Source organism: Taeniopygia guttata, chromosome 5 (assembly GCF_048771995.1).
Source record: "Taeniopygia guttata chromosome 5, bTaeGut7.mat, whole genome shotgun sequence".
Taxonomy (NCBI): Eukaryota; Metazoa; Chordata; class Aves; order Passeriformes; family Estrildidae; genus Taeniopygia; species Taeniopygia guttata.
In genome coordinates, this window is record NC_133030.1 from 43,240,289 (window position 1) to 43,263,255 (window position 22,967).

The 22,967-nt window shown below is 43.5% G+C and overlaps 5 protein-coding genes across 7 annotated transcripts in view; 2 read left to right on the forward strand and 3 right to left on the reverse strand.

The window, feature by feature from the left end:
- Window positions 1-6,187, forward strand: part of GSTZ1 (glutathione S-transferase zeta 1) — a 26,028-nt gene extending 19,841 nt beyond the window's left edge. The window contains exon 9 of the mRNA XM_041716821.2: window positions 6,032-6,187. Coding sequence (XP_041572755.2) covers window positions 6,032-6,053 — 22 coding nt within the window. The 3' untranslated portion in view covers window positions 6,054-6,187. The remainder of the gene's footprint in view (window positions 1-6,031) is intronic.
- TMED8 (transmembrane p24 trafficking protein family member 8) lies at window positions 150-15,787 on the reverse strand. The gene is made up of 6 exons (XM_030274761.4): window positions 15,335-15,787; window positions 14,257-14,335; window positions 11,586-11,715; window positions 10,540-10,678; window positions 9,993-10,292; window positions 150-8,848 (listed from the first exon to the last, which is right to left on the reverse strand). The coding sequence occupies exons 1-6, from the start codon at window positions 15,411-15,413 to the stop codon at window positions 8,631-8,633; spliced, it is 945 nt and encodes a 314-aa protein (XP_030130621.4). The 5' UTR covers window positions 15,414-15,787; the 3' UTR covers window positions 150-8,630.
- SAMD15 (sterile alpha motif domain containing 15) lies at window positions 15,664-19,261 on the forward strand. The gene is made up of 3 exons (XM_030274766.4): window positions 15,664-15,898; window positions 16,020-16,118; window positions 18,089-19,261. The coding sequence occupies exons 1-3, from the start codon at window positions 15,731-15,733 to the stop codon at window positions 18,353-18,355; spliced, it is 534 nt and encodes a 177-aa protein (XP_030130626.4). The 5' UTR covers window positions 15,664-15,730; the 3' UTR covers window positions 18,356-19,261.
- NOXRED1 (NADP dependent oxidoreductase domain containing 1) lies at window positions 16,508-22,601 on the reverse strand. Its single transcript, XM_072930652.1, is given in 4 exon segments — window positions 16,508-19,938; window positions 20,512-20,583; window positions 20,585-20,718; window positions 22,587-22,601. Coding segments are annotated over 4 exon segments (609 nt in total). The 3' UTR covers window positions 16,508-19,550.
- Window positions 21,897-22,967, reverse strand: part of VIPAS39 (VPS33B interacting protein, apical-basolateral polarity regulator, spe-39 homolog) — a 15,476-nt gene continuing 14,405 nt past the window's right edge. For all 3 annotated transcript variants that reach the window (XM_072930295.1, XM_002200539.6, XM_072930294.1), the window contains exon 20: window positions 21,897-22,770. In XM_072930295.1, coding sequence (XP_072786396.1) covers window positions 22,750-22,770 — 21 coding nt within the window. In that variant the 3' untranslated portion in view covers window positions 21,897-22,749. The remainder of the gene's footprint in view (window positions 22,771-22,967) is intronic.

Genomic DNA, 22,967 nt, shown 5'->3' on the forward strand with positions numbered 1-22,967 from the left:
GCATCAGAATCTCCTGTACATTCCAAAGTATATTTTGCGTATTTGATTCTTCTTTGCTCCTAAAACTAACTGCATTCTTGTTTTGTTGGAAGGTCTGTAGCTGAATTTTTCATATCAAGATATTCACTTGCCTTAAACAGAAGACGAAGTTCTTGGTTGCATAGTGAAAAGTTTATTTAAAGGGAGTAAATTCCAATAGATTATTACAAATCAACCACAACACATCAAATATAAACAATACAAACCAATTGTAGAAGGAATGCAAGCACACTATAAATATAGCCTTCATACGTGCCCTTCAGAAAGAGTTCAGTGACACATTTTGTTAAAATATTCTCTTCTCTATTTAAAACTCACCTCGTGGTGAGAACATGGAAAGCAAACATTTGGCACCAAGAACTCAATTTTGAAATCACAGGGCATCAAAAATATTCACATCACATAGGTAAGGACTGACAAACAACCATCACAGTTCACAAGAACATAGCTCTCAAAAAGGTATGACCAGCTACAAGGTGCTCCCCATTGAAAGCATGTGCTAATGGCTTGGAGCTGTGAGTGGAAAGCAGCAGGAGAACTGTTCCCAGGGCATCTTGGAGGTTGCAGGGAAGCTATCTCCAGCTATTTATCATTTCCAAACATGGCTCCTAAATGTCAAGGTCATTACTTGGCAAGGTCTCCTTAGCTCTGAATTTTGTGGCTGGCATCCTGCTTCTTGCCGAAGGAACTTGACTCACCAGTCCAGATGGGTTTAAAACAGATAACCCTCACTGATGGATCAGAAAATCCTTCCTCTCTCCCTTCCCAATAAAGGCTACATTTAATGTATGATGATTCTGAGAAAGCAACATGTAAAATCCAGAATGGAACCCAGAAAAGCCAAGGTGACTCAGATCCACCATCCACCTGGCCTAATGCACCTTCAGCTGCAACAGCACCACAGTTTTGGAATAAGTAGCCAGAGACTCTCTCCAGGCAAATGTGGACTATCCCCCCAGAACACTCTCCTCCTTGTAATATACATTTGAACTCTGCTATTTTATGTACCTTTTTTACCTTTATTTAATTGGTATTTACTGCAGATCAACTTCTTTAGATAAATGCCTTAGCACTTTGACTCCTGCTAAACTTCTGTCTTTCACAGTCTAATTAGCAATGTATTTAACACAATCGGTTCCCAGTTTTTCATTCTGCCAGTTGTGAAGTTCTCATTCATCTACATGATCTTTTCACATCCAATATTTTCCCAGATATGAGAAAAGGAGAAACAGTTTTTCTTTTACACTTGTAGATATATATAAAAAAAAAAACTAAACAAAAAACTTTGTACTTTGGTCTCTCATCCACACTCAATATGCATTAACACACACCACTCACAACTCTGATTTCAACACTCTTTTTAGAGAAAATTATGAATGGCCATAAGAAACACTTTTCTATGTCTATCTAGTGTTCCTCTGGTCCTTGGGTTTAGTGTCGGCATATCAAAAGGAGTAGTCCTCTGGTGTTCCTAGACATCTGACAGCAGCATATGAAGGCAAAGAATATATGGCACCAGGAAATTCAAATACCATTGTACTACTCATTTTACAGCAACAAGGTGGTCTATGAACAGATTAGATCTTCAGGAACAGCCTAGAGAGGCCCTCCCTGCCTGACCTTGGCAAGTACCACCCCCTACCTAAATGGGCAAGAAATAAGAAGAAATCTCTTGTGTTAATGACACCTATGGTTCTCATTTCAGACTTGCTGTTTGTTCCTAAGGCACCTTGTGATAAATCCTCTGGAGAGTGGCTTTAACAGGGGTAGTGAAACAAGAAGGAAGAGTATAAGCAGTGGGGATGAAAATGAACTAATTTAGGGATTCATTCTCTACCCTAATTCCCCACAAGAACAACAAAATATTTCAGTAGCTAGACCTGTAATAAGGTTTACCTCAAATTCACCTCACCAGGTCCAGCTCCACAGTAACTGTCCCACTGCAGGCCATAGGTGGAGGTTACATGCACACACAGGTACAAGGAGATAAGCCGACAGGTAGAGCCACAAAGAAAGGCATGTGGCTGCCTTCCAGACTCAGTGTGTAGTGACTTTCCTAGCACCTGAAGTCAGGTAACTAAGCTCTTCCTCTTAACACATTTTCATCTTACCTGTTTGTGCATATTAAATGAGTCCCGAGCATAAATTTGCTACAAGCCTGTGTCTGCCACCAGTAACCTTTCCTGAGAACATGTATTACAGGCTTCCAAAGGATCTGAGTAACTGTAAGCAGTACCAGCAGTGGTCTTTGATTTAAGCGATTTTAACTCTCTGTTCTCAATAAAACACATACATTTTTAACTTCTGCTGCTACATTACACCTAAAGCAAAAAAAGAGGAAACAATGGAAAGCTTACTACCTTCTCTGACATAAAAAATGTCCAACAGATTAGTACCATTATTGTAACTAAACACATACACAGAGTAATTTTTATACAAGTCCTTTGCTACAGGATATGTCTCTAACTGAACATGTAAATTTTATTTAGATCTAAATTATATTCAAAACAAAATGGAAAACAATTTTGTGCTTTCACAAAGGCAAACCCAAAATGCAAAAGAAGCTTCTTCCTTAATTTAGGTTTCTGATTTCTAGAGACAATTTAGAGGGAAAGAAAATATATATTAAAAACCTATTTGAAATCTTCCTTCCATAGAAACAAAAAAAAAATTGCTTTCCTGAGGATTAATTTCCCTCTCTGAAGTGCAACTGCATTTAAACTTTATTTTTCTTTCTTGACCCAAGGTCTAATTCAAAAAGTCTCTATTTAAATAGGAAGGGTTTCCATAACTGCCTAAGCCAGCTAGCAAGATTGAATACAAATCCAGGAAATATAACACACTGAAAAAATTACACATATGAAATAAGATTATTTCTTTGACAAAACTATGGATTTGATATTGAACAGGAATGGCTGCTGTTAATTACTAGCCACATAGCCAAGCTATTTGATTTATCAGAAAACTAATTAAAACTGTCTATCCTTCCAAAAAGTTGTCACTTTGATAATGAATGCTAGTTGAATACCTGAGAAACAACATACTTGTATAATATGGAAATATAAGAAAATAAACAAAAAGAAGAATTATCCTGCACAACAGTGAAGCTTTCCTGAAGATTAAATATTCCTAAAACTATCTTGTGTTCATAAAGGATACCAGATACTTTTGGGAAACTCAAGCAGTGAAATAACACACACCAAATACTTTCAGTTCCACTGTAGTAGGCCTGTCTGTGGGCAGGCTGCATTTGCAGGCTGGGCACATCCTCTTTGCAATGACATTCCCCATTCAATACTGTTTTTGGGCTTAAGTCAATGAGACCAGGTAGATGGGCACAGTCCCAAAAGAGTGACCCAAGCCTTATTAAAGATTGGTCCACACTTCAGAAAGCAAGAACTGAACAATAGGTTTGCCATCTACAGTGCCATTTATCTTAACAAAAACCATTAACTAATGGCTTGAAAACTGGGACATACTATCTATGTCTTAGCAAGTGATCAAATCTGATTGTAAGGCAGGTTTTGTGACAAAACCACTGTATAGTTTTAAATGGAGATAACCCACTACCATGCAACAAGCTGTGCAGCTGAGGATCAGTAATTCTGGAATATCTCATGTATATACAGGTCAGAATTCCCTTCAAGATAAATAAATCCTAACTAGAAAGTGAAGTACGTGCCAAATAGCACATCATGTGTTAACCAGCACACACAGAGAGGATTCTGCAGATCTCACAGCCAAAGACCAACAGCAATCACTGAGTGGGGCAATGCTGACGTGGTCAGACTGAAGGGTCTATTCCACCTTCTTCTGTTTAGTGCCTCTGGTGACAGTGTGCTCTCCCCTCCCACTTCTGCTTGAGCAATAGCCAGCCACCAGTGGTGGGTGGGAGGACTGTATCTGGCTTAAGCTTGACTCTGAGAAGACAGATAAGAACACAATGGTTAAAGGCCAAAAGTCTTGTTCAACAGCTTAGGGTCAGTTGGGCACAAGGAAACCCAAAATACAGGCTGTATGGAAATATGACAGTAAGTCAATCATCTTACTCTAGTGGACAGCCCAGGGCCTGTTACTCTCTCCTGCATGGCACTAGGCTGTGCCCCAGGATCTCCACTCAACTAGGGATGCTTTTTAGGGTTAACTCTTGAGGCTGAGAGATTCCTTGCTCAGAAGTTCTCACAAAGTACTTAACAGCATACAAAACTTTGAAATCTCAGCTAAGTGAGACACAGGATTGACTGTGCACATAATCCTTAAGATGTAAACTACCGGCCAAGTCTGGTACTAAGGCTGGATCCAGACACACCTAATTTCCCCTCAAAAAAGGAGTTTAAAAAATAAGGGGATCCTTTCTAACTTCATGACTCAGCAGAGGGTCTCCCTGACAGTTTTGTCTGACCCTGTCCTCTATGCAATATAGTTAAATATGCATTGCCATCATATCTTATTAAACTATTGTCACATTTACTCATAAAATCATAGAATGGTTTGGATTGGAAAAGGATCTTGGATATCATTGAGTTCCAACTGCTTTCCCATGGGCAGTGACACCTTCAACTAGACCAGGTTGCTGTAACTGCAGGGTTGTGTGGGAGACAGGTTACACGTGCTGGGGTGCTGTACCTGTGTTGCTGTATGTGCAGGAGATGGGTTACACCTGGATCACAGCACTGACCTGAGTGTAGGATGAGAAGAGCCTTTAGAACTTGTGGGGAGAACTGGGCATGCCCCAGTAACTGCTGCCTGCAGTGCTTCAGGAGGCACAGGCATTCTGCACTCCCTGAGTACTGCAGGAGTCACACGTTGCAGCCATGCCATGATCATTTCTGATGCTCCCTGGCACAGCCCTGCTTTACAGGCCTTGTCTGTCCATTTTGTACCGTATGTGTGTGAGCTGACTGACATGACTGATGCCTGCTATCTGATCAATGCTTCATGAATCTCTTTGTCACATTTTTAATCAGTAACTTTCATTATTCACAAACCAATACTTTAAAAGGGTAGGGGAATAAAATCCTCTAATGTATTTGCTTGTGATTTGCTTTTTTAACTCAACTATCCTTTAAAGCAGAAGCTGTCATGAAAGAATACTGTAAATTGCAGAATGTGATGAGTAACTCAGGTGGCCAGAGCTGCCGAAGTGTCTTTATAATACTGAACTGCTACTGCTGGATTTGGTTATCAGCTTTTTAAGGAATTACTTTACCATATGGGTATGAGTATTTGTGCAAAATATAATGAAACTGTTACTGTGTTTAGAGTGTTTCTAGAGGCTTCAATAATTCAGATTTTATTAGCAATGATAGTTTCAATAAACTTTTAATGAAATGTTCATTTATTTTATAAAACAGCCCATGAAAAAAAAATCTCATTTCTTAAAACCAGTTATTTAAACACTTTTTTGAGTCTAAAGGCATGTAGAGTCTGGAGATTTTTGAGAATTTCTGAAATTTCTGTCTGAATGTGAATTATAGTGTGTATCAGATGGATAGACCATAATTTGTAATGATACAGACCCTTTTCCCTCTTTCTTGTAAGACCCACTGAAGCTGGAAAAGAAGTATAGTCCCATTTCCTGACAATTTGGGACAATTAATTCCAGCACTGACTTTATTTTCAGAGACTGGCTTGTCTTGTTAAAGCATTTACTAAATAAATTTGCCATTTCCCTGTTGTTGGTATCTTTTACTTCCTACATCATCTGTTTGAAGAAAATTATTAATCTAATCCTCTACTGTAAGATTCTACCTGATGCAGTCTTTAGGTAATGGATTTAAGTGAAATTCCATAAACTTGGAATTTGGACAATTTGGAGTTCACAGATTGACTTAAGCTTGTACCCACTTTTACAAAAACACTTCCCTGACAAGCACTGAGTGATGAACAAAAGTATTTTTTCCAAATTAACAATGTAAAAAAATAATTCAAGGAACAACCTAGTGAAACCTCTAAGCAAAATGTAATTCCTATTTTTTATTTCCTTCAACAGTCCTGCAGAACTTCACCAATGAGTTTCAACACCACCAAGTTTCCCAGAGACTGCAGAACAGCCTAAAGAACCTTGGCATTGACCACACATGTATGTGGCTGATCTTACTGCTTTGGGACATGACCAACTTCTGTATTTTATGTGCAGCTTTTCTTCTGGCATTGGCCCATAGTGTTTTCTGTGTGATCATAAATGGTTTTAAGGTGTTTTCCAGTGACTCAGTACAAAAGATTCATAGAATCATAGAATATGTTGAGTTGGAAGAGGCCCATCATGATCACTGAGTCCAGCTCCTGTCTCAGGACACCCCAACAATCAGAGCAGGTGCCTGAGAGCGTTGTCCAAACACTCCTTGAACTCTGTCAGGCTTGGTGCTGTGATCACGTCCCTGGGGAGCCTGTTCCAGAGCTCAACTACCATCTGGGTGAAAAACTTTTCCCTTATACCCAACCTAAACCTCCTGTGACTCAGCTTCAGGCCATTTCCTTGAGTCCTGTCACTGGTCACAAGATTGAAAAGATCAGTGCCTGCCCCTTGCGAGGAAGTTGTAACTACAATGAGGTTTCCCTTCAGTCTCTTCTTCTCCAGCCTGAACAGACCAAGTGACCTCAGCCGCTCCTCACATGGCTTCTCCTCCAGACTCATCACCATCCTCGTGGCCCTCCTTTGGATGGTCTTTAATGGCTTAATGTCTTTTTTATATTGTGGTGCTGAAAACTGCCCCAGCACTGGAGGTGAGGCTGCCTCAGTGCAGTTCAGAGCAGGACAATCCCCTCCCTTGCCTGGCTAGCAATGCTGTGCCTGATGCAACCCTGGCTGCCTGGGCACTGCCTGGCTCATGTTCAACTTCCCATCAACCAGGATCCTCTGGTCCCTTTCTGCACTGCTGCTCTCCAGCCTCTCATTCCCTAATCTATACACAACACACCAACTATGAAATGTTGTAAAATTGGTGTTTTATATCAGCTACTATTATTTCTCTGTTAGAAGTGAAGTGTGTCACTCTATCAGCAATATCTAGGGACTCGATAGATGATCAAGTGGGTTTTTTTCCAAAGGAAGAAAAAACCCAAACACCTTAACTAAATTTCTCAGGCCTGATTCAAGTGCTGTAGAAAGGCCACAGTATGGTTCTTCATTTTATCCATGACAGGTTAAAGGAAGGAACAGCCCTCTCCAAGCTGCTAACTGAGAGAGCATCTTGCTCTGACAGATACCAAGCCCTACTGTTCTGTCTCCCTGTGCTCGACCTGCTTGAATAAAACAGCTTTGCAGTTCCCCGCAACCCTGATGGACACACTCTCTCTTTTGAGAAAGGTGACTGTTTTCTCCCCTTCTCAGGGCCCAAAGCAGCAACAACTCTGCTCCTTGCCGACTCCTCCAGAAAGCCACTGTGCTCCAAGCAGTGCTCTTCCAATCCACTCCTCCTGCTCCCAGCTTGGGCTGCTCTGTTGTAGACTGACTGCTTCCTCTCTTACCATTTTGGCCTACTAAGTGCTCTGGAGCAGTGAATCAGTAAGCAGAGATAGCTAAAAGTAAGCTTGAATATAGAGCAAATTGTACAGCATTACAATATACCCTTAGTAGGAAATATGCAGCCCTTCTATGAGAGCAAAATCTTTGGCTTTAGCTACCCCAAATAATTCTGTCCATCATTTCCTGTCAATAGAAGGAATGGACCAAGTAGAGGTGCTTTACCTGGATGATTTAAAAATAAAACTCAGAACTTTTCTAGTATCACCATGGAAAAATCATTTTGTGTCTCTGCAAAGAGGTATCAAAATGTAAATACAGCAGTATTCTTAGAAAAGAGAACGAAGTTAAAAGTATTAAAATAAACAACAGTTACAAATAAACATGTCTTAAAATTCATCTCTGATGGATTAACTTCTCCTTGTTCAACTCAGCCACTGCTTAAGCAGAAGGTGATAACTAATACCATCACTAGTCACCAAAACATGCCAAGGAACTTCCCAAAAATACCTTTGCAACAGCAATAGCAGCTGACAAACTGCATTGACAAACTGTAGCACTGCCAAGCCACTGCAGCATGGGCTGCTGCTGGCCAGCAGCACTCCCCGCCACTCGTGTGAGCGAAGGAAGCACTGACTGCTGGTGACTGTAGCGATGGTAGGTGATGAGCCAGCTGTGCTTCTGGCTCACTGAAGCTAACAGCTGCCCTCTAGTGAAGCAGATGCAGCAGGAGAGTTGGAAAAGTTATTCACAAAATAGTAACATTATTTTCACTTCATTTTGTACCAGCACAACAGATCAGAACCACAACCACCTGAATGTGACTTCTGAGCAATTGCCAGCTGTGACTTGAAGGCCCAGCCCAATGCCTGCATGGAGCAGACCTCCCAAAGTTTTAGAGAAAGAGCAGCTGCCTGGGAACAACCAGGCAGTCACAACTACCTTTCTCCCCTGAGACAGTGGGGAAGAAGGGTGCAGGAAGAAACCAGTTCATGTCCAAAGAAGAGCTGGCAGAATTGCGCCTGGTTCTGTCACACAGCAGTGCCCGTCAGGCAGTACCAGGGCTGGGTGGCAGCCTGCTACCCTCACCATTACCTGCCTGCCATCCTTGCCCCTCCCCTCTTCTTCAGCTAGTGTAGTAGATGTGAAAGAACAGAGTCTTGTTGCGGAGCAGAGAGTATGAGTTATCAAACTTGAGCAGGTAGATGCCCTCGCCCGGGTACTCGTGGCTGCCTGCCTGTACCTCCCGATGGCTGTTCCTGCGGTACACAGGCAGGATCTCTCCATAGCGGTTCCGCAGGTAGCTTTTGGAACCCCGTTCCACATCACCTACAGGGGACAGTCCTGAATGGGAGAGAGGAGACAAGTAAGTAGGCCAGAACCACTGCATGATACAGAAAAAGACCAACAAGATCAGAATGCCACACAGACATGCAGCTATATGGAAGGCTAACGGTGATAGCATTACCTAGAGCATCTCCTCTGACCTTTCTGCAAATAATTCCCACAAAGTCCAGCCTTCCTTATCATAAAAAAGGTCATATCAAGAATCAGTTCTCTTGAGAATACTGATTGGACAGTATTTACTAGCCCACCAGCCCAGTCTCCTCTCTTTTTTAGCTTACCTTTCAGACACCTCACTGCTTTTATACATGCAACAGCAATCCTGTGATATAGACTTGAAGCAAAGAGAGGCAGGAAAGCTCTTAGCTGTTACCTCATAGTGTCTGTGTCCTCAATTGATTTCTCCAAGAGAATTCCTCATAAAGGAACCTACCCCTGCTTAGAGGGCCTGCAAAATTCAGACACGAACCTCCCAGCTACACTGGTCACACATACACTGAAGCCACAGAACAGCCAACATTACTATGTGTTTCTCAAGTACAGTGATACAGGTAGCAAACATTTCAAATACAGTCAGAAGGAGCTACTGATGTACTGGGGAAAAAAAAGAAAAGAAAAAAAAAACCAAAACCCAAGAAATCCTCCCCTCCAAACAAATAACAATACAAAACACCAACCCCCCCCAAAAAAAGCAAAAAAAAAAAAAAAAACAAAACAACAAACAAAAAAAAACCCAAAAAACAAAATAAAAGAACCCAAACAAACAAAAACAAAACTGAAACAACACCCCAAAACAAAATCTTCTTGCCTCCACTCACCACCAGAAATTTCTCAGTCTGAGAATCTAACAAAAACAGGTTAAAATTTCAGACTTTAACTTTATCATCTAGAAGTTGGCTGAGTGTATTCTGATTTTATTTTTCCATGTGTTCCATTTTAAGAATGCTCTTGGAGAGGACAGCCATTGACATATGCTGAAGCAGGAAAGGCCAGATGCTTTCTTATCACTCTATAACCAAGAAGCCAATAGGCTGCAGAGATAGCAAATGGGCTGACTAAACAAAGTAGATGGAAATTGTAGCATCTGACAAATACTCTTAGCAGCATGGCAACACAAATTAACCTTTATAAGATCTGCACTAACCTTCAAGTTCCTCATCCTCCTCTTCATCCTCCTCATCACTGGATTCACTGACCTGAACAGTAATGGCAGTGCTAGTAACTGTGGTCCAGTCAAAATAGACTCCAAACCCAATGTCGTAGTCATCCGTAGCAAACTCCCAGCAAATGCATTTCCCATCAGGATGGGTTGGCACACGCACTGTCACCACCTCGCCTCGCTTCACCACCATCCGACCATTCTTCTCCTTTCCCATCTTGGCTTTGAATTCCTTCATCTTCTCAGTGGTCCACATGGTGGGTGCAGCCAGAGGTGGAGGTTGAGCTGAGACATGGGAAAAGTTCACAGGCTAACATGACTTTTCACTACTGACAAACTATTACCTGAAAACAGTGAAGCTATTTCTGGTAAGGGGCCTGCATTCTGGGGCCTGCAGTTTTTCCACTCACTAGCCAGGAACCCTTCTAATTCCAGCAGGAATTAGAAGTATCTCCAGGACAGTCTCTGGTCTTCTAGCCAGGGCAGGCACTTAAAAAATTACCCAAACAAGAGTTATGCCTTCAGGACTCACCTTTTCTCTGCTCCCCAAGGAGGTCTGCAGTCTCTAGCTCAGCTGAAAGGATATCCACAGCACCAGTGTGGTCTGACTGAATCATGACTATATCCCCTACTCCCTGAGGTACATGGTAGTTGGTTAATCGAACAGCTTCCTGCACAAAGCACATAACAAACATTGTCACAAAGACCACCCTGGGTAAAAAGTCTCTGCCTAGATTTGAAACAACTCATTAGTAACTCAGACATCTTTAGGAAACCAAGTCAGACCTGCAAAAGCTTCTATTATTAGTATAGACTAGCTCTGAGACACCTCTCAGCATGTTTCCCCCCATTGCACCAAAATCATGAACTTTGAAGTCAAATGCTACATCAGTGTCACAAATTTCACTCCCCTTGGTCTCCCAGGGCATCCTGGGCAGGCACATTTTTGCATTTGCATCAGAGTTAATTGTCACTCCTCAACAAAGCAATGGCCTTATACATTTAGCCGACTACTCTTGGAAAAAATTCTCAACACACAAGCTGTCTAGGGAGAGCCTTTCAGCCCTGTGTGCATCTAGACTACAGCCACAATCAAACTACAATTGCTACATCCTAGTTACAAGTCCATCTGGTTCACGCTCTTCCCTTATATGCAAACTCACAGGTCCTGAACTCGGTGTCACTTGCACAGGTTTCCCTGACTCTAGCTGTAGGGCAAACACATTTGCTGCTCACAAGAAGAAACAAGGCATTTCAGTTCCCTCTTCCAGAAATCCGTAAGAATGGAATTTCCAGAAGCACCAGGTAAGAGCAGAAGGTGACAATTACCTTGAAACCTCAGTGAGCAAGGAAGCAAGGACTAGCTGAAGACACAAGAGGGATTTTGCAAATTAGACTGATACCACTTATCTCCCACTAACGTACAGGAAAAAATGTAACTGAATCTACGTTAATACTACTTTTATCTTCACACAACCCTTAGAGCCTCAGTGCCACAGTGGCAAGCATAGCAGTAGAGTGGGAGAACTGTTGCTGCACTTCTGTCTTCATTCTCAGACATAAAAAACACCCATCTACCTTTTTGAGAGACTGGATTTGGTCAGGCAGCTTCTCTTCTACTACAGCCACTTTCTGGTCCCTCAGAGTGCCAATTTCTTCCTTCGAATGCTCTGTTGAGTCTGCCCTCAGGTATGCCCCAGGCTGTGACCTTTTGGAGGAAGAGAGCAGTACAATTCAGCACTTGCACCCAGGGCACAGCCAGCAGAGGAATCACTGCTCTGGAATTCAAATTCAGATGAATGGAAGGAACAAGCTTCTGTGGTCAGCACCTGCTGACTGGACAAATAACCCCTGACCACCCAGTCCTGCCATGTCTGCATGATTACTTTCTATGTGAGCCAGGGGGAGCAGCTTCTGTGGGACACTACATATTTGCTATCCTCTAGATGGCAGAAATTCACTGCACTCACCCCACAGCATGCTGGCTCACCAACACTATAGCAAGGACAGACATCAGTAGCAATTTTTCTGCCCAAGAAAGGACAACTTTTATGCCAGCTAGTGCATGGCATCTGCATACTGCCTCAGAGGTCAACTGGATCGGTGAAAGAACTCAGAACAATTTTGACAGCCATCCTGAGAATGCCATCTATTTAAGTGGCCCATTATGCCTTTCCTTACTAGCATTTCCAGCAGGTACAGGGAGCACCCAAGTGTCTCCCTGCCATATCCAAATACACCCCACCGATAAGCAAGCAGTAAGACATACAATGGGCAGCACAATAACTTAAAAGAGATCCAAGTACTGCACTGTAACAAAAGAAAATGAACATGCTGAAACAATAAGAATGCTACATAGCAGGAAAAGAATGGGCAAGAAAGGAAACCTCTCTGGCATTTATTCTCTGTTGAGGATTTTCTTCTAAATTATATTTTTAAAATTGCTGCATGTTGTCTATAGGTAGACTTATAATCCCAAATGAACTCAGATGCCAGAAGAGTGTCATCTGTAAAGCTCTCATTACATATGTGAAACTTCTATGAGAAGCAACCTAGTATTAAATAAGAATAGAAATATTTGCACTTTTGAAAATCAAAACCTTCTCACAGCACTATAAAACCAGTGTCAACTGCCTTGCTCTAAAGGATCAGAAACATGAGAACACAGCATTAATGGCAAAAAATGCATTTCTTCAAATGAATCCTTTCAGAAATGAGAAATATTCTCACTAGCAAGGAAGCAGACTGAGTATAGTTTGGAATAATTAAAAATAAAATAAAATATACACAGCTCAAGTCTTCTCTGCATCCACAGAGAAGACTTGAACAGGGCAAATGTGGCTTTTGTTTTCAAATTGCTACTCCTATGGCACTACAGAATTTATCCAGAAACAAAGACATTTTTTACTTATATTCTCTCAACAGTGTGATTTCCTTTCCTAGAATTGGCATGATAGACCAGAAGGTCTGTAAGAACAACAAAATGAGACAAATAGCAGGTTCACAAAATGGCAGCAGATGGGCAAGATAAGAAGAATACTTGGTGAGAACAATTTTTTAAAGGAGGAATTCTTGGACTTCTATGCTATCGTTTCCCAGCCTATTTGCATTTCAGTTTAGCAGGTGCATGAACACACCTAGATGGGCTATTTGGCCATTTGCTACCATAGGGACACCCATCTGCTCAAGAAGCTCTCCATCAACACAGGAGCTTACAGTTTGGGAATTTTTTCCTCTAGATACCACTGATACCTAATAGTCTCACTGAAAGATTAGAAAGAGGTACATAAGCTTTACAGGCAGACTTACAAAGACAGAGTTCAGCTGATTTCTTCTCACACAAACCTTTTGGGCCATCTCCATCCCTTTCAAAGAAGATCTAAATTAAGACAAATTTAATAGATAATGTCCACAAGTGTCCATCATCTACTTTAGCTATTTTGCTCATGGTCTGTATAGATGATATAATAAAAAGATGGAAGAACTAATTTACACTCAGAATGTCTGACAGAGATGTCAGCAGCATCAAACCAAGATGGCATCAGACTGCTGTTTTGGTAAGAAGGGTAGTTTGATGTGAGGGTTTTTTCCTGGATTTTTGCATTTTCTTGATGAAGCTGTGGTTTACCTAGTGGAGTTAACTCGTGCATTTCTGAAATTGTATCCTGTGCAACAAATGTATAATGGCAAATTAAACTACACTGCATTGTGTTAGTGCTTCTAGTCAATGAAATTACTTGGCCACAAACACATGCCCAGCTGGTACCAACAAGCCAAATGTCTGATAACAGGAGGATTAATGGAGAGACACAGAAAACAAACAATGAAGAAAAAAGCCAAAACATAGTCAAGAAAATAGAAAAAGATATTTTCTTGTACAGCTTCCACCAGACTTACACACAGTAGGCATGCTTAATTATTAAATAGGATATAGAAAATTTCCCCCTGAAAATGTACTAGCTCTTAAATTATAAAACCACACAGGGTTCCTTTCAAGCTGAATGACTCTGTGATTTGAATAGCGGAGCCATGAACTACATTTCACAAGCTTTAAAACAACCCTAAAGCCTGTAAGAACAGGCCCTCCCATGCTGACTATGGTATGTCCTGTCCCAAAGCAGACAATTCAGTCTCAAATTCAGCCCCTTCTTTTTACCTGCACAGAACAAACTGCCATATAGAAGAGGTCACAGGACTGAAACAGACTGTCATGCATGTGGGCACACAACACACAAAAAGGTTTTCCTACCCGCTCTGCGAAGTACTGGACTCCAAAGAATCAACTAGCTGATCTGTAGGCTCTGTCCTTTGGGCTGAGTCTTCATTTTCTAACAACAAACAAAATATAGGAAAAGGTGAAATAAACGTTGGTGTTTATAATACACTGAAGGAAAAAAACCTGCAGCCAGTACTCAAACACTGACAAGGTCACACAGCTGTGGAACAAAGACCTGTGCCAACCAGTTTTTTGTGTTATGAGCTGTTTCTAGAACCTTGTGAAGCAAAGATTTTTAATGGCCTCAACCCGAGGAAAGGGAGAACAAAAACCTTCACATGTTTGTGGTGTAAAGCCATTCTCAGCATCAGGTTTCATTCAGGAACTACTAATCCTAGCTTTAGGAGGACAGAACAAGGCCAAATTTCATCACGCAAAGCTGAGCTGACAAAGCCCTGGAAGAAGCAGTCATGCAGCAGTTCACAAAGGGCACCGACGAGATGGAAATCCCTAGGTTAGTGCTAAAAGGACCTTCTGTAAAGATGGCTCCTGGTCTTCCCCGAGTCTCCTGAACTCAGGGAAAGCTCCGTCCCATACGAGTGCGGTTCGTGCTTCCCAGCCCTGCTCTCCTATCGCTTCAGGCAGTGAGCAGGGCACGGACAAGCTCCAGCTTTCGCAGGTTGCTGATGCCCCGCGGAGCCACTGGCCGTTCCCGAGAGTCAGGGCGGGAATGGGACAGCTCCGGCCCAGGGGCTCGCAGCCCGCGGCACAGCCCGGCTCCCGGCCAGACGGGGCCTCTCTCGCCTGGGAAAGCGCAAGCCTCCATCGCCCCTCGCTGCTCCCCCCGCACCAGAGGAACTCCTGCGGCGGCTCCCGGCGGCCGAGCGGGAGGGCAGCAGAGACCGCGGCCCGCCCGCCCCGCTCAGCCCCGCACAGCCGCACCGCGGGCGGCACCCGGGGCACCGCTGTCCGCAGCGGGCACCGCAGGGAGCTGCCTCCCGCAAGCGCGGCTGCTCCGGCAGAGACGAGCTAGCCCACCACGTAAAGGAAACTCTCCCGTAAGGCCAACGCTAAGCACGCGCCGCCGGGCTGCCCCCCGCCCTGCCCGTACCTGCGGGGCCCCGGGGCGCGGTGTCGCCGCCCGGGGGCTCGGAGCGGCAGCCGGCGGCGGCGGAGAGCGCGTCCGACATGGGCACGGCTCGGCGGGCGGCCGGAAACAGCCGAGCGGGGCCGGAGCGGGGCGGCCGGAAACAGCCGAGCGGGGCAGACGGAAACAGCCGAGCGAGCGCGTGTGAGCCGGGCCGCAGGGAGATGGTGGCGCCCCGGTGCTCATCCCCCAGCCTTCCCCATCGACAACGCAGCCAATCAACATTAAGTCGTGCAGAGCCGCGGGGCGGGCGGCGTTGCAGGCTGACAGCAGGGAGGGAGGGAGGGGCCGCACCTCCAGGAAGTGATGGTTGCCAAGGTGACAGGGCCCCGGAAGGACGCGTTGCCGTGGTGATCGGGGATGGAGCCGGTGGCGCCGCGCCCGGGTCCTGCGGGGACTGGGGGGGCTGAGGGGCCGCAGCCTGAGCCCGAGGGCGCGGGGGGACCGCGGCCCGTCTGCCCCTTCCTGTCCTGGAGCGCCGAGGAGGTGGCTGAGTGGGTGGCGCAGCTCGGCTTCCCCCAGTACGAGGTGCAGAGCTGCCGGTCCGGGCGCCAACCCCTCGCCCCCTGAGCCCGGTGTGTGTGTGAGAGCGGCAGGGGGGCGGCGGCAGCACAGGGCCATCCGCCTTTCTCTCCGCTTCCCTGCCCAGGAATGCTTCAGGGCCAACGGCATCACCGGCCGCCGCCTCATCCACGCCAACTGCTCCGGCCTGCCCGCCATCGGCGTCACGGACTTCGGCCACATGCAGGTGCAAAAGGGCCACGCGTTTGTATTTCCTTCTTCTACGCTTTGCTGGACACAAACAGGAGCCCTGTCTCTTCCCCATTTTATGAACACGTAATCGGTCTTTGTCTTTTCAAAGCTATATATTTTCTTTAACAAACACTGATAGTTAAGGCTGAATTTCAGGGCTATGGTCTGGCCTTCCAAAGGCCTGAATTTTTTACTAAAAATTCAGAAAATCAACAAATTGACTTAAATTTCATTACCCTCTCCCTCCTTTAGTGAAAACCACAGAGGCACTGCATTTACAGAGCCAAATTATCTGTTTTGCATCACAATTTGAAGTTGCTTTCACCAGAAGGCTCAGGTAGAAGTACAAACCAAGAAGAAAGAAGAAGCTCTATGCTCCAGTGATTAAAATATTAACACTGTTTATTTTATTCTACAATACCAAAATGCAATTTCACCACAGTTCTGTCTGTTTGCACAATCTTAACTCTTTGTTTGAAACTAAATATACCACCAAAAATATTAACTAGTGCCATGACTTTGCCTGTTGTTTTGACACAAAGGCATCAATTCAACACTAAGCTTTTCAGACAGCAAACTTTCACAAATATTTCTGGTACAAGCAGATAGAGACTATAGTAATTTGTGCTTTCCAAAAGTGGAAGACTTTTCTAAGTTTTGTAAGCCTCACCTTTGTATTAAGATATAGGGATTATGTACGGTGTTAGTTCAACTGCTGAGTAATACTAGGCCATGGGTTAGACCTATCAACTGGAACCCTTTCTTCCTCTTGTAGGAACTGAAGTTCCTCTAGATAAGCAATAGGCAGCCAGGACACTGCCACAAGCTTGGAAGTGAGACTGTCTCAGTAATGTTTTCCAAAGCTTGCAAGTAAATTGGGAACATCTCACAGACTTCAGTGGAACCTAGATGTTCTCAAAGGTCATGCCCTATTCTGCCAGTTATTTGTGTTTTAAGAACTTTATTCCGACAGAATCCAAGTATGCAGAGCTCTGCAGGATGTGGCCCTTTGGGTCTTTCAGGAAGTTCTGCTAGAGTAGGTGAAAAGTTAAAACTGCAATTTCCCAGCAAGAAATATAAACGAAAGGCTGTGAGCAGTCGAAACTGATACAGTTACTATAGAAATAAGAGTGATAGCATCAACTCAGTGAGATGGAAACTGCAATTTAGGGGAAATGGCTGTTTGGTAGGGAACTACACAGCTAATTATGTGGAAGCTATGGAGCTTGGACAAGTGACTGCTGGTTTTAATCTCACTGTACTGGTATTTTAAATATCAAAAGCACTCAAGATAAGAGTCTGGTGTTCTTTCGTTGTCACAAAAAGTATTCAGAGTCTAGCTGAAGTTGGGGGAAGGTTTTGAGCAAATACTGTGAAACTTTGAAGAAATCAATAAAACCTTGCAAATTGTGTTTTGAAGCGTCAATCAAATAAGATAGTTAAATTCTCAGAAGTTGCTTCAAAACACTGGTAAGGCTCTGCTCACTCACAGTTCCAGGTCCACCTGGCTCAGACATGCATACACTCACAATTTTTGAAACTAACAATATGATTTTTTGCTAATTATTTTTTACACCTTTGTGTAGATTGTAATTTGCATTATAATTGAACAAACAGCGATGATTTTGCATTAAGCAGAAGAGACTGCAGTTCATTTATCCATAACTTGTTTGTCCTTGAAGTGCAAGGATGAAAGCTACATTTATGCCACTAAGAGACCAGATATGATGCCATCCCTGATAGTAAATCTGGAGAGAAGGTGATATGCACTGCTTTCACAGTGTCACATGCAGCTTATGGATTCAGAGCCCCCTTATGTTGCAACTTCAAGCATCAAACTGTACCAAAATTCAGAATATCACTTCTTTTTCCTGCTGCTCTGACACAGAATAGATGGTTTTAGCTGTTGCTTTATTGTCTTGGTTTGAGAAATGAGAATTTCTGATGTTTCATCTTATATTTCAGGAAATTTCACGACACGTGAGAGAGTTGCTGGGGATTGAGGAGCCTCTCTTCAGCAGATCCATTGCCCTCCCATACAGAGACAATATGGGACTCTTCCTAGAGAGAAAGGCACCAACAGGAGAGAAAGCAGATGCCCTCACTTTCTCACAGTTTATCCAAAATGCAGGATTGGAGCCCTATACTACAGTTCCTTCTTTGCAAGGACCCCAGACCATGGTGAGAGTGGATGCTCTTCCTGCATCACAAGACATGCAGAGGCAGAATTAGAGACTTATACCACACTTTTGCCTTTGAAAGAAGCCCAGCAGCCACAGCAGACTGTATCCTTATTACCTTGCAGATTTTTCAAGGAGGTACAGTTCCACCTTTTCACAATTACAAAAAATTGTGCACTGCACTGCCACTGCAACTCTCAGGTGTTTTATTACACCAAACCCATTCCCACATTGTCTCTTTTCTGCAATACTTCATTTGCTTGCAGGAACTAAGTGAAGTAGATGTTGTAGATCAAACTGTAGCATTGTCTGTCTTTCACTTCTGCTTCACAGTTGATTAAAAAAGACCAAAAAACAATCATAGACATATTTTAGGCAAAGGGAATGATAAGAACTTCCTGGATGCCCAAGTGAATAGATTTCTCCCATGCTTTGCTGTCTACAACTGGGCTTGCTCTGAAACGCAGATGTAAGATAAATGGCATATACAATAACTGGTGTACAGGTGTGGCAACAGCTGCTGTCAGCAATCATAATTAAGCAAGGGTCTAGGTGCAACATGCATAACTAATCCTTGGCCTTACCACAGAAATTATTTCCTGTGAGGCAAAACCAGGCAGGCAGTGTTTTGTCATGGTAAACAGTACTGAAACACATGATAGATGGTGGCAGAAAGTACAAAAGAATACTGAACTAGAGAATTTAGGGAATAAAAATTGCTTTGTCCCGGGTGGATTTGGTCAGAGTATCCAGTTACCTGCTTTTTCCTTGAAGGACATATCATATAGTCTGTGGTGGTGAGGGGGGGTTGCCTTATTAGCAGCAAGGAAGTAGAAGTGCTGATGAAAGCCTAGCCCAACAGAAAGAATTCTCCTGACTAAATCATTCGTATGTTGTCAGGATTCAATGGCTTTCTCAAGATCCCTCATGGGGAATAAAAAAATAGAAGGAAAAAAAACCCCCAAAAAAACAGAGACTGGGCTTGATCCTGTTTAGTTTGTTACACCAAAGCTGCAGCCACTACAAAATAACTGTAATTTGGTTTTGTAATTCAGTTTTGTATTGAAGCTGCAATAGAAACACAGTGAAACTGAAGCAGTTCATAGGCCAAGAAGACTATGCAATAAGCAAATTCAGAAAAAAAAAATAGAAAAGCTCAGGTAACCAGTAATTTTGCTGAGCAGTGTAGAGACTGAAACTCATAGAAGAAAATGTGTGCATAGGGTTATTGGCTGGAACAGTGACAGCTAAGTGCTGGTTCTTGCACCACTTAGTCCGGTGAAGGGGCTGGGATGAGATCTCAGCAAAGCATTCCTTGTGGGCTTCATTTTGGTGTATGAAGACTTGGGATCATACTCAGCATTTTCCTCTGGAATGTCTGAGAAACTGTTGGAAGCAGCTGTGGACAATGGAGACTTGTTATCTGGTATCACACTAGGCTCCACTACAGCTGAAGTGAGAGATGTCTTGGTGCTGACCAGCCCACGTTGTTTTGTAGGACAGTCTCCACAGGGTGCCTGGTACAGTAGAGCACCAGGCATCAGATGGCACCAGACAAGCTCTCTCTTTTCTAGCAGCTGGCTAAAGAGAGACTTTCTCAGTGACACAGCTGTTAGGTCAAACCAGGGGAAGGTTCTGGGAAGGGAAAACAAGTGGAAATATTTACTGGCAACAACTGTCCAAAGCAGCTTGCTAATAATGATAGCGGTTTTATTCAGTGTCTGACTACAAGACTCCTTCTTGAGTCTTTGAGAAACCATCAGACTCAGAGAATTGAATATAAAATGTTGCAGGCATCAGTCAGTCAAGTGAAGTAAAACTGAGACTAATGGCTCCAGAGTAGTCCTCCAAAGGCAAGAATCCTTTTCCTCAAGCAGCCTTCCCATCTTAGCATCCTCAACAGTCCAGTTTATGAACTGTCATAAGATCATTACCCCCAAGAACTGTCCTCTCTATATATTCCCATAGGATTTTTTTTTTCATCCAATGCCCTAGTCTTGATCAGTTGCTTCAGACAACCTTGATTAAGTAGGATCTAGGGACAAAATAACTCAGTCCAGGTCTTCTGTTGCTAATACATCATCTAAGGTAATTCCTGGAGCAGAGATGTGGTCCTAAGGACAACAGAGTTCAGCACTCTCCAACCCAACAAGGCAGCCCATGCTCTATGTGAGATGAGGCAAGTTGCAAAGGAGAGACAAGAAGTACCTCAGCATTCAACTGTCTTTCTCCTCTGAAGTAACTGAAGAAGCAAAATCTTTGCTGACAAAACTCTTGCACACAGGAAGGTTTTTGCTCTGCACAGATGAAGCAGCATTCAGGAAAGCTGAAGTCATTGCTTAGTTTCAGTGCCTTCTGGTGAGGCAGATTCTGCCACATGATGCTGTTCAGGCCTGCATAAAAAATGACCACCAGCTATTCATGGAATTTCATTTTCCTTGCAGGATGAACAAAAATCAAGTATCAATTATCAGCGTGCATACAGATGTGAAGAGATATTCCCATCTCACACTGCTGGGAAGAATCACACTGACAACCATACCAAAGGGCAGCAGCAGAGTGACACAAAGGAACAAATATGCAAAGAGTTCAGCTGCCTGACCTAGTCCTTGCAGGTTGATTTGAAGTCTTTAGCTATACAGCTGAGCCTTGGGATGTGGCTAGTTTTCAAGATCTATAAAAAGCTATTTAATAAACCCTGTTTCATCTCTTCCCTGAGATGATTAGAAAGATAATTTTATTCCAAACATCTCCCTGGAGGACCATTCTCCCCATTTGTCTTATCTGAGAAGTTATGGGGTTATATGACTTTATATGCAGCCTGTAAATGACATTTGTTTACTCAATTAGTATGAGCTACATAAAATACAAGCTGTATTAGACTTGTTACTATTAATTTTAGCAACCCTCACCTAGAATGGCCCTAGCTCAAGGGCAATCTTATAAATTTGTCCAAGTATGTGATGACAGGGAGTGAAGAAAGGGACCCAGACTGTCATCAGTGGTCCAGTGATGACAAGGGGCACTGGACACTAACTGAAATGTGCTGGTCCATCTGAAGACACAAACCCACCTTTTACTGTGAGTGTTGCCAAATTCAGAACAGGTTTCCCAGAGAAGCTGAGTCATCTCCAGTGATGATACCGAAAACCCACATAGCCACGGTCCTTGTCTGCCTGTTTCCAGGTTATCCTGCTAAAGCATGAGCAGACTAGATGATCAAGAGGTCTCTTCCAACTCAAATGATTCCGTAAGGAAAAAAAAAAAAAAAAAAAAAACACCAACAGAAAAAAAAGCCAAAAAAACAGTTCATAGTGCAGCAGGGAGGCTGGAATCCAAAACTTCTCTCATGTTTGTGTGACCTCCTGTGGCAGCAAACTCTCCTACAAACTCTCTAAAATTAATCTGTGCTGACAGCACTTAAGGTGTTAAGTAAGGTACTGCTGCAAGCAATGTCACTTTATGGTGACATGCACTGTGCTTTTCAGAACATTAAAAAACATCCTGCAACTCCTTTTGTGGGAGCTGATAAATTGCTCAGGATTAACACACAAGAGTGACAATGTGCTTAGTGGGGAAATGAAAGAAACATGCCAAGGAGAAAGAGACAGCTTTATTTACAGAATTGAAGTGAGGTCTGAAAGGATGAAGTCAGCAGCTGCCTGAGGAGTTGTGTTTCTGAGAAAGTGCATTTCAATCTTTCCTGGCATAACACTTTCTGAGAAAAGAGCTGCTGGGGCCAGCAGGTTTGTGTCAACTGAGAGGTCCCTGTCTGCTCTCCATCCAACCCATCAGGACTCTGACTACCTCTACACTAGGTATTTCCCTGAAAAAGGTATCTTCTGAATGCTGCAGAGTGCTAGCAGAAGGATACTGGCAGAGGTCCTGGCTCTCTGCAGGAGTTCACACACCTCTTTTCTGAAGGTGAGCCAGAATTAAAAAAAATAAAACAAACCAAAAAACCCTGCAACTGGTCCTTTCCCTCCCAGCACTTTTACACAGCCATGATTACTGATGCCCGAGCCAGCTTGACTGTTACAGGGACTGGTCAGGACCCTCTGGTGGAGACTCATAAATGTGACTGACACATTCCTCTTGCAAGAACAAGCCCAGGCACAACCCAGAGCAAACATTCATCTTGCTGTGCCCAGCAACTTCCCTCCATACACACAAGTGATGCCTGGCTTACAGCCAGGTCAAATACAATCAGATTCCAAAAAGAATCAACCCTGATGGATCAGTACCATGGTTTTGCCAGCTACATTTTAGCAGCTGTCTTCAACCAGCCTGAACGCCATGGTCCCACAAGCCACGGGCACCCACTGCCACGGACGAAGGTTGATCATGCAAGGAGTAGTAACAGAGCTGCTCTGTTGGCACTGGACTGGGTTTTGCAGTTCCCTCTTTCAGTGACAAGGCGACGGTCAAACAGGCTGTTTCACGTGTTCAGTTCTTCCACCGGATTTGCTAAAAGAGAGAACAAGACATGACTAACAGCAATGCTGAACACAGAGCCCTAGGGACCAACTTAGTGACTCTCACAATTCCTGACAAGGATAGCTACAGCCAGAGCGTACCATTTCTATCAGTAGAACCATTCATTCCTACCCTGAATGCAAACAAAAGATTAGCTTCCCAGCAGGGATAGAAAGTACACAGGACAG

Excerpts from the sequence above, each read along its gene's own strand:
- TMED8 (XM_030274761.4), bottom strand. The coding sequence starts at position 15,413 with ATGTCGGACGCGCTCTCCGCCGCCGCCGGCTGCCGCTCCGAGCCCCCG. Across the intron at positions 11,716-14,256 it reads TCCAGTACTTCGCAGAGCGG|GTCACAGCCTGGGGCATACC; the intron begins GTAGGAAAACCT and ends TTCCTCCAAAAG. Across the intron at positions 8,849-9,992 it reads GGAGGATGAGGAACTTGAAG|GACTGTCCCCTGTAGGTGAT; the intron begins GTTAGTGCAGAT and ends TCTCCCATTCAG.
- SAMD15 (XM_030274766.4), top strand. The coding sequence starts at position 15,731 with ATGGAGCCGGTGGCGCCGCGCCCGGGTCCTGCGGGGACTGGGGGGGCT. Across the intron at positions 15,899-16,019 it reads TCGGCTTCCCCCAGTACGAG|GAATGCTTCAGGGCCAACGG; the intron begins GTGCAGAGCTGC and ends TTCCCTGCCCAG. Across the intron at positions 16,119-18,088 it reads CGGACTTCGGCCACATGCAG|GAAATTTCACGACACGTGAG; the intron begins GTGCAAAAGGGC and ends CTTATATTTCAG.